This window comes from Danio rerio, chromosome 10, assembly GCF_049306965.1.
Source record: "Danio rerio strain Tuebingen ecotype United States chromosome 10, GRCz12tu, whole genome shotgun sequence".
In the NCBI taxonomy this organism is placed as follows: domain Eukaryota; kingdom Metazoa; phylum Chordata; class Actinopteri; order Cypriniformes; family Danionidae; genus Danio; species Danio rerio.
The window spans coordinates 9547501-9561614 of NC_133185.1; the positions used below are offsets into that span (position 1 = coordinate 9547501).

Genomic DNA, 14114 nt, shown 5'->3' on the forward strand with positions numbered 1-14114 from the left:
CCATTATGACGTCTATCAGACGTTGGATAAATATCAGCATTTGATGTCAATATGATGTTGGTTTAAGATGTTGGATTTTGGTCACTTTCTAACAACCTACTGTAAAATCAACCAAATATCAACATCATTTATTGTCAATATAGGACATCAAAATAATGTTATCCTTAGACGCTGGTTAGACATTGAATTTTGGTCACCTGACATCATGACCTAAATATAACCAAATATTAACGTTTTATAACGTTATGTGCTTGCTGGGCAATAACTTGATGCACTACAGAATGTTACGTTTACACACACATACACACGCACAAATTACATGTAAACGCATCAGCTATTTATAGCATAATACTCAGTATTCGCTACTCTTGCAGTACTTTTGAAAGGGCTACTTTTTACTCATACTTTGAGTAATATTTACAACAGATTCTTTTACTGTATTTTCACTACATTTTTGGCCAAGTAATGGTACTTTTACTTGAGTATGATTTTTTTAGAACTCCTTCCACCACTTGTCACTATCGCTGAGAACCACTGAAATATCCCTCATATCCACCTTTCAGTCTTAGCCAAGTTTTTGAAACTGGTTTCTCACTCTGTTTTTTTTTTTTTTTTTTTCTTTTGACAAAATGCAATTGTGTATAAAACTAAATGAAATAAATTTCTAAAAAGAATTTCAGTTTAAGAGTAGCCTCCAAAGTTTGACATCCCACAATGCACTCATACTGCCAAGGAAATTGGAACCACTATCAGTCACACACAAAGTAATTTCCATACATCAGAATAAAACAAAATAAACTGTAATATAAACACACAAACAAAAAACAATGAAAATGAAATGCCGCCCACAGTGCTTGATTGCTCATCTGAGATGTGTGAAATTCCTCCTTTGTTAGTCAAATTCCAGTTTCACCTGACTGTCAGTTGCTGTAATAAATGTATCAAATGTTCCACATATTCATATATGGTATTCATGGTATTATGTTCTTGACTAATTTTGACAATTGAACAGACAATTGTGCATGTGATGACTTATACAATGAAATGACGCTGACATAGTTTGGAGAGATCAACTATTGAGCTGAGAATCAACAATCAGTTTAGATCAACAAGATCTATTCACTTGGAAATTGTGCTAAATGTCGGCTACCTGTACCGAATCATTTGCAAAGATGTACTTAGACATTTGCAATTTGATGAAATGAATGAGAAAATCGAGTCAGTTCTGAACAATTGCCAAGTGGTTTAGAGGTTCGTCCATGTTGTTTTGAGAATGTAATTTCTGTTTTAAGAAATGAGCCAAACCAATAGAGGAAAACTGTAACACTGCACAGAAAAATAAGATTGTGACTACTGAAACAACACTTTATGAATTAATATTGCTCACATCATTCATAAATGTAAAGTGAGACACTTTGAGCATATTAATAATAATATTAGGCTTTATTTAAAATTTTTAAATGATAAAAGTAATATAAAGCGTTGCCAGTACAATGTTAAGATATGAGAATTCAGGGTTTTGCCTTCTGCTGACGGTGTGATGTCTTTGGAAAACAGGTCTAACTACTAATGAGCTCCAAAGCGTTTAGTTCATGTTTACATAATGTTGTTGCACTTTTTAAAAGGCATCTATTCTTTAAAAATACATTTAAACTGTAAGATGAACTGTTTTGATTAGTATCTTTATTTGTGTTTCTCCAGGTGAACTGTAGGCTTTTTATTTTTGCAATAAAACCTCCTTGATGCTTCATGAGATTTACTGTAGCTCATTTACTAGTGGACTTTTTCAGCTTTCTTTGGGATGTTTTCCACCATCCGCCCACAAACACTCCTTGTTCTCCTTCCAGCAAGGCTCCCCGGACTCGTATATTTCCTGACAAGAACAAAATAATTACAAACATGCTGCAAACAATTGCACAATGTCATATACGAAAAGAAAGAACTAAACTTTGGTGGTAAAAATCAAATAATAGTTATTATATAACTATATTTTCTTGCAGACACAAAACTTTGAAGGGTTCCACGAACAGGCTAGAGTCAAACAACTTTGAAACATTTGTTAAATAAAATGAATGAGGTATTAGAGACACAAATATACTTTATTCTGCTGCGAGCACTATTTGATTGCATGCAATTAACCTAGCATCAAAAACAGCTGCTTTTAAATAACAAACGACTGTTAGTCTTTTAACTGTATCCAATTATGATGTCAATGTCATGATTCTGACCAAATGCAGACATTAAATTCACATCATGATGAACTAATTCTAATATGATTAAAATATAATGTGTAACATTGCTTGACACCTAGAACATGAACACAATACAAAAACTCATTTTGTCATTGTTTTTACCAATTGTCTAGCCCTGCATTTAACAACATGATTGAGAAGAAAAACAGGATGAATTCGTTTTTGATTTGTGCATCAGCTACAAGTTAAATGTAGAGGAATAAATGTCTGGGTCAGGACAGTAGCACCTTTATATTATATATATAAAGTAGGTTAATTAGGCAGGTTAGGGTAATTAGGCAAATTATTGTATAACGATTTTTTGTTCTGTAGACTATCAGAAAAAATATATATAGTTAAAAGGAATTAATAATTTTGACCTTAAAATGGTTAAAAAAAAATTCTAACTGCTTTTATTCTAGCCGACATAAAACAAATAAGACTCTCCAAAAGAAAAGAAAATATTATCAGACATGCTGTGACAATTTCCTTGCTCTGTTCATCATTTGGGAATTAAATAAAAAAGAAAAAATAAATCAATGGGGGGCGAATAATTCTGACTTCATCGGTATGCATGTATGTATGTACGTATGCATGTGTGTGTGTGTGTATATATATATATACCAGCTTCAGCCTTAATGATACTAGTAAATATTTACCACTTTATGTGATAATTAATTTATGTAATGTCTCTTTTTAGTTTTTAAATCCAAAAATAACAACTATAAAGCTTAACATTTTTATATAAGCAGAAACTGCATTTATTTTGATTTATTTTTGTTTTGTTATTAATTTGTCTGTTCACTTACATGATGCTGCAAATTTCTGAAAATGTGTTTCAAATAGACAATAACCATTTTCAATGTGTACCGCGCTTAGGAAGAGTCAAGGTTTTTAAACGCCCAAAATTTTCTGCTATACCGTTCCTAAGGTTTTTATGACAACAGTATCTCCAGCAAAAAAAAAAAAAGATATCAAAAGATGCCGTTTTAAATTGTAAAGAAATCTGTGTTTTTGAAACAAATAACAGTAGCAGAAGTCAAAGATCTATTTGAATTGTTAAGCCTGACATGTTTACTGCTCCAAAATACTTTAAATGTTTCTCAAAATAAAATATATTGTTGCCAAAGGGGAAAAAAAGTTTTAGTTTTTACTCAGACATTTAAAAAGTATATATTTTAGAGCAGTAACCACTATAACCTTATACTGGACCATGCCTAGTTTCAAAGCACAAGTTTTTTGAGAGAAAAAAAAAAAAACACTATAGGGTGGCTGAGAGAGCTTAACGTGCTGCAATTACAAAAAATGCCAGCAAATTAAGAAAAGATCTTCATCCGTTTGACAGCACACATGCTACAAATTCTCACAACACAAACAAAGATATTAGTTTTTTCTTCTACTTTCGGAAATTGTTCATGTTGTGAGAAAATGCATCCTGTTTATGTAAATTGTTTGGGTTGTGAGAAAATGCAGCTCGTTTACATAAATTGTTTGAATTGTAAGAAATTGCATAATTTTTTTGTAAATTGTTTGCGTTGTGGGAAAATGCAGCGTGTTTATGTAAATTGTTTGCGTTGTGGGAAAATGCAGCGTGTTTATGTAAATTGTTTGCGTTGTGGGAAAATGCAGCGTGTTTATGTAAATTGTTTGCGTTGTAGGAAAATGCAGCGTGTTTATGTAAATTGTTTGCGTTGTGGGAAAATGCAGCGTGTTTATGTAAATTGTTTGCGTTGTGGGAAAATGCAGCGTGTTTATGTAAATTGTTTGCGTTGTAGGAAAATGCAGCGTGTTTATGTAAATTGTTTGCGTTGTGGGAAAATGCAGCGTGTTTATGTAAATTGTTTGCGTTGTGGGAAAATGCAGCGTGTTTATGTAAATTGTTTGCGTTGTGGGAAAATGCAGCGTGTTTATGTAAATTGTTTGTGTTGTGAGAAAATGCAGAGCATTTTCATAAATTGTTTGTGTTGTGAAGATTTTTTTTTATTGCATGCGTTTTCTTAAGTAATTATGTGTTAATTCTATGGTCGCAACAAGCTTCTTTACAAAGAGACATCACGACCTACTGGTCTGGCATGCAGAATCCAGATATTTTAGTCATTTTCGTGGATCTGTATTAAGAGGGATTGTTCAACAATATTCTCAAGAACATTTTTTCCATTTTTACTACAGTTTTTGCACACTGTTAGAGTATGTTCAAACCTTTTTCCAGATTGGCACAGTAGCTTTGAGTGTGTCGATGCAATATTTGAGCGCTTCCAGGGAGTCACTTCTGTGCGGTGATGAGATGCCAATAATAACACTCGCTTCGGTTACAGAAACCAGACTGTGAAAGAGCACAACATGTACTTTACAATAGGGATGAAAATGACCACAAATATTCAATCATTTACCCATAAATAAACTATCTTTTAAACTGTAACCATAATAATGCAAGACGTCATTGTCACTGGCATCACAGGATTTGCATGACAGTCGAAACACAAAAGAAATCTTAAAAGGAATCAGTGAACGATTATTAAACCATTGAACTATTAAATGGAATGACTAATGGTCAGATGCACACACTGGCAACCTATTTGTCCATAGTTTGTTACTGTAAGTCTGTTGTTTCCTTCTTAAATGTGTGTAGTATGCAAAAAAGATGATGTTTAGTCATGATGTTAAAGGGTTATGTCATTTAGTTATGATGAGCCCTCTTCATCTGCCTTTATGCACCCCACATGAATCATATTTCAATATTTGCATGTGTTCATGTGCTAAATGTACTGAGTGGGCAATGCAGTGGCGCAGTAGGTAGTGCTGTCGCCTCACAGCACGAAGGTTGCTGGTTCAAGCCTCGGCTCAGTTGGCGTTTCTGTGTGGAGTTTGCATGTTCTCCCTGCGATCGCGTGGGTTTCCTCCAAGTGCTCCGGTTTCCCCCACAGTCCAAAGACGTGGTACAGGTGAATTGGGTAGGCTTAATTGTCCATAGTGTATGAATGTGTGTGCAAATGAGAGTGCGTGGATGGTTCCCAGAAATGGGTTGCGGCTGAAAGGGCATCCGCTGCGTAAAAATGTGCTGGATAAGTCGGTGGTTTATTCCATTGTGTTGACCCTGGATTAATAATGGGACTAAGTCAACTATAAAATGAATGAATGAATGAATGAATGAATGTACTAACTGATTTACAGTAGATGATATACTAATCCATTTAAGGCAATTGAAGTTCAGATAATGCTGTTCACAGTGGACACAGCACATTTTAACAGACTAAAACAACACAATGAACAATACTTGATTCTGATTGGTCAACCACGACATTCCAAAGCATGTTACTCCCCGATAACAACCGATTACACTAATAACACAGGCTCATTTGAGGACTTTGAATGACCTTTACCATTTAAATATCCACATGTACAAACATACATAAATTGTTGACACCATTTTGCAACTAATAATAGTGAAGTTAGTGTATGCTGCATTCAGCAGTTTTTCTTTTTGGATGCTTTGTTTAAATGAAGAGCTACAGTACAGTAGTAGATTATTACAGCTTCAATCAATGTTCAAAAATATGTTTTTCATATAATTACAAACAAGCAACCCCAGCCCAAGTGTGGTTTATTTATAAACTAATTTTAGGAGGATCACATGCTTATGATTAAACACAGCTGGTACTGCATCAGCTCCGTATATTGCACCAATCAGACGAATACTGACACACTAGAAATTACCAGAGCTTCCTACTCTAGTCATCTTCGTCTTAAAGAATCCCCCTACCTCCCCTACTCCTCCCCTTCTCTGATGGGGCAGCATGGCGGCCCAGTAGTTAGCACTGTTGCCTCACAGCAAGAACACCGCTGGTTCAGCCCTCTCCGAGGCGGTTGGCATTTCTTTGCGGAGTTTGCATGTTCTCCCTATATTTGCGTAGGTTTCCCCCGGGGTTTTCCAGTTTCCTCCCACCGTCCAAAGACATACACCATAAGTACATTGACTACTTCAAAATAGTATCCTAAGGCAACTCTTAGTCAAATTTATCTTAGCAGTTCACAAGCAGGCTCAAGGATATTCTGAGCTCAGGGCTCTCTTCCAGGACAGCATGTCAAATACGCTTTATTCTCAATCATCAGCTGATATCTCTACCTCAGACATCATGCATCGTTCCTTACCCGAGTCGGTGTTGTATGTTAATGTGTCTCACACTGGGCCACTTTGTCCTGATGTGACTGCAGATCTTCTTCAGTTTAGACTCTGCCATTGGAGCGTAGGCCTCGTATTCAAGCCGGACCACTTTCTTACCCTCGAAATTATCTCTGGTAGTCCCTGCATGAGAACAGTATGTACAGCATATAAATTAATATGCACCTGGAAAAAAAAAATAATAATCGACTCGACACTATGTGTCCATCTATGTTAAGCTGCTTTATTACATATTACATTGCAAAAAAAATTAATTGATTTAAATGAAATGTAAGAAATAAACCAGTTACACTGCAAAAATTGAGTTGATGTCTTACATTTTAAGTTGAGTGAAATCAACTTACATTACATTAGCTGACTTAAAGCATTATATTAAAGTACAATAAGCTGATACATACAGTAATATACTTATCTAAATTGAGGATAATTTAAGTTAAAATAACAAAAAACATATGTTGTCAAGATTTACCTTGATTTTTTTAAATCTGTTTAATTTAATACAAGTTAAAAATGACTTGTAATTTAACTGAACTGTGTATGTACAGTGCAATGTAGGACAGACTGACCAATGAACAGAGAAACAGCACCACAGGAAGGACATGTAACCGATTCAGACACTCTGTCAGCAAAAAGTTTGTCAGTGGTGAGAGTTATTAGATCTCGACCCCCATCGGCAGCCATACCTGTACAAAAAAAAGCAAATATTCATTCATTCATTCATTTTCTTGTCGAAGTTTTTCAGTTTTTACGCAGCTGATGCCCTTCCAGCCGCAACCCATCTCTGGGAAACATCCACACACACATTCACACACACACTCATACACTATGGACAATGTAGCCTATCCAATTCACCTGTACCGCATGTCTTTGGACTGTGGGGGAAACCGGAGCACCCGGAGGAAACCCACACAAAGGTAGGGAGAACATGCAAACTCCACACAGAAACGCCAACTGAGCCGAGGTTCAAACCAGTGACCTTCTTGCTGTGAGGCGACAGCACTACCTACTGCGCCACTGCCTCGCCCAACAAAAAGCAAATATAATATAATATAATATAATATAATATAATATAATATAATATAATATAATATGAAACAAAGGCATTTTGCCACTATCTTTCCAGCTAGTGTGAGTATAAGATGCTATAGATCGTGAACTGATAAGCAATGATATTCTGTTGTGTACAAGAGATATCGCCGAATGCACCAAATTGAAACAAAACAGTGCTATTTATTTGAACTGTGCATCACACAAACTGTTTAACAGTGCAGCAAATCTCCACAACAATAAGGTAAAGAAGATCTGAAATATTATGCAACGATGATCAGGCTAAAAGATTTCCTTCCACAACTCATCAGATTATTCTATAGTTTTGCTGTAGCAACACTAACAGGAACAAATTGGCAGAAGTGTGGAATATTGAAATTGTTAGTCATTTATTAAATGTGCAATGTAATATAATACGATATTTTTTGATAAGTCATATATACTGCATTTGTGTTCTTTGGGGATTTCTTTTGAGGGGGGGGGGGGTGTCATAAATATCTAGAAAAAAAAGTAGGCTACTTTATTAACTATGGCAGTGAGGTTGTTGGATGATGATCTACTGTATAAATGTACAACAGATGAGGCTGTTTTTTTTTACAGATGCTACGGTTTTGTAAATGAAAATAAATTTGAATCTTTATCTTAACTCCTGTTACTCTGAACTCAAGCTGCTCTCAAATATTTATTTCTAATAGACATAACTTGCATTATTAGATTAGATTAAAAAAAAATTCAGTGTGCAAAGTACAATACAGAGCCAATAAAATGTTCAATTTGTAATGTCCAATTATTAATATTACATGCATAGAGCTAAGATATACAGATGAAGTTAAAATTATTTGCCCTCCTGACTTATTAGCCCCCTGTATATTTATTTCCCAAATTTCTGTTAAACGGAAAGAAGACACATTTCTAAACAGGAGAAGGGGAGCGAATAACTGTTGTTGACAGTTAGCTCACAAACTGAGACACAAACCGTGAGGAGACGCATGAGTTTATAGTTCACAAAGTAAAAATACAAAGAAATAAACAGTAATTTAATGCCCTGCTACATTTGTTATTCGTAATTTCATATACACATAACCACAATTTATATCATTATAAAGATAAGTGTGTTCATGTAAATACTATAAATGAGGATTCTCCCTCGATCCCCGTGTCTAAATTATAGATATTGAATGCAGACTCAGTGCAGCAGGTTTCCTGACCCGTCTATTTTAACCATTAGCCCTGCTGGTAATATAGAGGATTTAGGCAAACACAGCAGCACGGCGATGTGTCTGAATGTGAACGAACTCCTGATAAAAGTCAACGTCCGCCATTCTTCAATTCTCGCACTGCTCTCCCAACAAAAATGCTTGCAGCACACACACAGCTTTGCTGTATGATCGGCCCAGACAGGATCGCGGGGAAAAAACATGCAACAAACCCCGTGGATCATGGAAACAAACACATACGAGCCTTCATGAACAGCTATTGCATGCCGTTGGTCTGTGTCTCACAGCTTGCTTAAAACTGGCAGGTCTGCCTTCGGAAAGCACGTGTTCTCATGAATAATTAAGCAGCCGGCTCTTCTCATAGGATAAGAAAACTCCGCTATGAATAATAATGAGAAACCGACGCGTCATCATTGCACTTGCAGTTCTGCGCTACGTCGCCGATTTTGATCCCGGCCCAAAAATCATTTTAAACCCGGAAGCTGAAATTAGCTGACAAAAGCTCAAAATTATCCAGTTTTCCCCACAATTAAAGCTGACAGGTGCTAACATTGTCTTAACTGATGTTCAACACACACAAATCTGTTAATATACCAAAAAAGTTCTCCAGGTTGTCCTGAACCTTTAAACATCATTTGGAAAATAATAAAAAAAAGACATCAAAGATATTCACAGAAGGGCTAATCACTGTGACTTCAACTGTATATATCAAGCATTAAATGTTGTGTTAAAGATGTAAATTTTTACTACTTAAAATCAATAGCAAATTATAATATTTTTTAAAAAGCCACCAAATATTCAAACAAATCAACAAACTTGTAGCCATAAATAATGTTCATGTTTTATAAAATTGTGTACCACTTGTTGTTTCTGTATTTATCATTTATAAAAAACCCTTCTGGGGACAAAAGCTGTAGATTAACTTTGGCTACAAGTACATCTAATATAAAATGAAATCAGATGCTGGTGACACCATCAACAGCCTACACTACTATGTAGCAAAGTCAAATCAAACAGGTGTGAGATTTGCTGGCCACCTCTGGAGTTAGTTTATCCTCCACTGAGTGGCGGGATGATGGCCAGCTCGTCTCCGTCCCTGAGGCTTAGCGGCTGCTCACACAGAGACACAAACTCCTGACGCACAGCCAGAACCACCTTACCCCGCAGCACAGAGAGCCTGAAAACAACACACACACATTTCAGTAATAAATGGTAAGCATGGTATGTAATGGAGAGATGTATAAACATAAAATTAAATTTTACAAACAAAATCGGTAAGAAAAAGAAAAGGTCTTAATTTGTTTTGTTTTTTTCATGATTCAGATCAAATACAGATACTTGATCTAATGTATGAATTTAAAAAAATATCCAGATTTATTACATAAAAAACAACAATTAATAGAATTATTATTCATAAAGGAATTGATAGAATTTTTCAGCAAATTATATTTATGCGTTGCTCACTATTATTCAAATTTACACACAAATCCCATATTTATTAATACTATATAAACAAATAATATATAAAACATATTTATAATTTATACATTAACTAATACATATAATACAACTAATGGACAAATAAAACACTATTTAAATACGATTGGATGGATGGATGGATGGATGGATGGATGGATGGATGGATGGATAGAACAATGTGTAAAAACAACCATTTTAAATGTTCATAATTATTTGTCTTTTGGCTTAATAAAATCATTATTTCTGATTCATAGTTTTCAAAGAAAATACAATAAACAATAAAAAATATATGTATATGCAAATATGTTTGTTCTCAAGTAACAACAAAGATTAATTATTATAATAAAAAAATACATTTATAAAGCTCTCAATTATTTATCGGTAAACATGCACGGAATAATAAATAAATATGCAATTTATGCAATAATAAGTGTACATTAAATAGCAAAAAAAATATTGTGTTTTACAATACAATCATATTAACCATAAGATGGCATCAAGTACTATAATAAACAAGGAAAATTATATATAAATAAATAAAATTATAATAAAAAACTATGTACAGAGGCAATCTATCAAATAAATAATATTTACAAAATCCTTATGAAATTTCACAGATTTTACACTTTTTTGCTGTAAACATTTTGTAAAGTAGTAATTAAACAAGTCACAAAGAAAATTCTGCACATTCGGTAATGATGAAGAAAATTTACATTTGTGAATATAATATTTATGTTTGGTTTGTCATGAGAAAAGTAATAATAACGATCATTATTTTCAGTTAACTAGACTCATGCGTGACGCCTAAATGAACTATCAGATCACATGATCCTTTTTATTCATTTAAAGAGAGCTTTCTAGTTTAACAGCGTTAATTTCATCGCAATGTAACATTAAACATCATCTGAACACACATATAAATGTAGTTTATTAATAATTCACCTTGGGTGTCTGTTCTCCAAATCCTGCCAGAGCTGCACAGACGATATGTTTGAAGGAACGGTAATAATCTCCGCTTTAAGTCCCGTTAATTCGGCACTTTTGGCAAAGTACAGCACCGACACCTGATTAACGAGCAACGTTAAATAAACATCACAGCACAAATCGACAGTTTGTAAAAGCTTAGGACATTCAACTTCATTGACATCATTATCGCTAGCGTAAACGTAAATAGTTTCGTATTTTCGCTCAGCACATTGTTGATCATAAAATGTAAGTGTATGAATGATTTGGAAAGCAGTCTTACCTCGGTATTCATGTATGAATGTTGCGTGAACACATGTAAACTTCAGACTCGCGCAGATCTCGGTTTGTCTTCCTGACAGCCAAAATCTGATTGGTTCCGCTTGAGGTCAGCTGACCCGCGCCCAGGAAACACACACATCACGCTTTGTGTTTATTCCAAGACTCAAACAGCAGCATTAAAATCTCTTAAAGTCACATTTGATTAAAAATTCATACTTTTCCTCCTCATTTAAGCTTTCTTAAAGATTTACCCTCAAAAGACAACATCTTCCTGAGAAGGAATAAAATGTTTGTGCATTTCCACCGTTCACCAGCAGATGTCTCTAAATCCAACATCAAGTCGAGCGATTCATCACGTCTCTCCATAACGCTACAAGGTAAAAACACTTTCTTTATGGCTACCATATTTAGAGACTCGTGCAAAACAACACACTCATGTGTAACCTTTAAAGCGTTTAGTGTTCAAACAAAGAATTAAAAGCAACTGATCATGCGCATGTTCGCCATTATTCAATAGCCGATGGCTGTTTCTGTTCAGTAAGACAGTTCTGTGTGGCTTTCGATCAATGCAGTGACATCTGCAGCCACACACAAACACACTCACACAGCTGTGCAGCGCATGTCCCGTTTCACATTATTCAGTCTTGTTAACCAGACGCTTTGGAGATGTCTGCATTTCTACGAGTTCCCCGATAGAGGGACAACAGACACCGCTTGCACCTCACGCAGATCTGGCAGGCCGTGTTATCATTCACTTCTTCAAATTCGCATCCACTGTTAGCCTATATTGGTTACCAGATCTTATAGTTTTCAAACTAATACTAATCAAGGGCGTTGATGTGCTCTCGTCATTGGTGAGGACAGATATACTTAAAGCTGCATTAAACAGCACAAATTTTGCTTTGAGCTTTAAAAAACATGAATGAAGTACTTAATAATATAAAATAAATACTTAATAATACAAAGAACAATCACATCCCTTGCTGCAAAAGTCAATTTACATGATTTTACTGCAGTCTGGCTTTAAGAATGTATCAATTTAGAGATATTTAAAGAGGTGTGTGATTCAATAAATTTTTCCCCCAAATTTCATTTAATTGGTTAATAGTATAACAGTGAACTCATAGCGAACTTGACTTTATGCACTTGTAGGTTACTACGGGTCAATTAAATTATTGGTAGGGACATTTCAGTAATTGGGCATATTGGTGGGGACACGTCCCCTCCGTTCATGCCAATTCTAATTTTTTATTCACCTGGGAAACTTTAAGAAGACTTAAATGAGGAGGAAAACTGTGAACTTACTGTACACAGTTTCAATTAATTAGAACTTGTATGTTAAGCTGCTTTGACACAATACAGTGAAAAAGCGCTATATAAATAAACATGAATTAAATATTATGGTATATTCAATTTAATTGAAGGGGATATTCAATTCCATTGAATACCAATTTAATTCAATTTCCATCCTATAATAATATTCTTCCCCATAGAAATTAGGCACCACTACTTATCCACAACACATAGGACATACCTTGCATGCAGCCAATGGCATATTGAGCATTTTACTTCTGTATTCTGTATATTTTGCTCTAACTTGAAAACTTGCGAAACGACAGCACGTTCAACAACTTTAATTATAAAATAAACACAAAACATAAGTAAGCCTGTCTATCCAGAGCTTCACAACAGGACTCACCCATATTTGTCGCTGCTATCAAACTGACCAATTCGATTTTGTGCTCTGCGTCATTTCAACATTTTTTTGAGAGGTACCTGTCAGGGTATAGCCGCCTTTCCAGTGCATACGACATTCAAACTTGACTGTCGGAATACACTTCCTTGTGGCAGTCGCACAGAATTTTCAGTTTTGTCGTGCTCCATGGGAGAGAAGCTGATACTTGCAGTGTTCGAAATATAGTAGTGCAAAAGTAAGAGCCTTTAATCTCTGTGCGTTCACCATGGTTGAATGAATGAACTAATGAATACTACACTGTAAACCCCAAAAGTTAAGGTAACTCAAACTATTTGAGGAAACCAATTGCAACAAACCTTTTAAGTTCAAAAACTAATCCTAATGAGTACTGTGAACTTAATCCATTTGAGTACACGAAGCAATTTGATCACAGGAAAACCCAATAAATGAAGAAAACTCAAACCTACTGAGTACTGTAAAACCCAATAAGTTAAGGCAACTCAAAACCGTTTGAGGAAACCGATTGCAACAAACCATTTGAGTTAAAAAAATCTATTTGAGTACTGTGAACTTACTCCATTTAAGTTGAAGTAATGAGGTATTTTATTAACTCATTACCTTCAACACTGAGTTCAAAACTCTTTTCAAATTTAGTAAATGGAGTTAACTACACTCATTTCATTTGATAAAGTTGACTGTTGGGTTTTACAGTTAGAAACTCGCATATCACATCAGGTATCCATTCTCATACGGTCTAGTGGCAGGAGTTTACATCTTTCAATGTATCCGCAGCTCAAATCGAATCCGAATTTTCCACATACAGAGATGAACGGAACTTCTTTGGAAATGAATGACTTCCTGTCTGTCATTTGTCGTGTGCAGTGGAAAATCGGCTTATTGTGAAGGGTATGTAGGGTATGATTGCGTGAAAGCTTCGCTGGCCTGATCGCATTTACTCAAAGTACAAATTGCCCTTAATGTTTAATATATTGCTTATTTGCAAAGTTTTTTTGCACTGT

At 35.0% G+C, this 14114-nt stretch overlaps 2 protein-coding genes across 2 annotated transcripts; both read right to left on the bottom strand.

Moving 5' to 3' along the window:
- Positions 1-1424: 1424 nt before the first annotated feature.
- LOC103911725 (molybdopterin synthase catalytic subunit) lies at positions 1425-9836 on the bottom strand. Its single transcript, XM_021479259.2, has 5 exons — positions 9713-9836; positions 6978-7094; positions 6381-6534; positions 4431-4554; positions 1425-1873 (listed from the first exon to the last, which is right to left on the bottom strand). The coding sequence occupies exons 2-5, from the start codon at positions 7090-7092 to the stop codon at positions 1787-1789; spliced, it is 480 nt and encodes a 159-aa protein (XP_021334934.1). The 5' UTR covers positions 7093-7094; positions 9713-9836; the 3' UTR covers positions 1425-1786.
- Positions 9714-11450, bottom strand: mocs2 (molybdenum cofactor synthesis 2). Its single transcript, XM_068223906.1, has 3 exons — positions 11401-11450; positions 11097-11218; positions 9714-9852 (listed from the first exon to the last, which is right to left on the bottom strand). The coding sequence occupies exons 1-3, from the start codon at positions 11410-11412 to the stop codon at positions 9726-9728; spliced, it is 261 nt and encodes an 86-aa protein (XP_068080007.1). The 5' UTR covers positions 11413-11450; the 3' UTR covers positions 9714-9725.
- Positions 11451-14114: the final 2664 nt, after the last annotated feature.

Bases quoted from the DNA above. Each gene is read 5' to 3' on its own strand.
- mocs2 (XM_068223906.1), bottom strand. The intron at 9,853-11,096 runs GTGAATTATTAA...TGTTGTTTTCAG, and splicing joins TTGGAGAACAGACACCCAAG to GCTCTCTGTGCTGCGGGGTA.
- LOC103911725 (XM_021479259.2), bottom strand. From the start codon at position 7,092: ATGGCTGCCGATGGGGGTCGAGATCTAATAACTCTCACCACTGACAAA. The intron at 6,535-6,977 runs GTCAGTCTGTCC...GTTCTCATGCAG, and splicing joins TGCTGTTTCTCTGTTCATTG to GGACTACCAGAGATAATTTC. The intron at 1,874-4,430 runs GTTTGAACATAC...TGTTCTTGTCAG, and splicing joins CTGTGCCAATCTGGAAAAAG to GAAATATACGAGTCCGGGGA.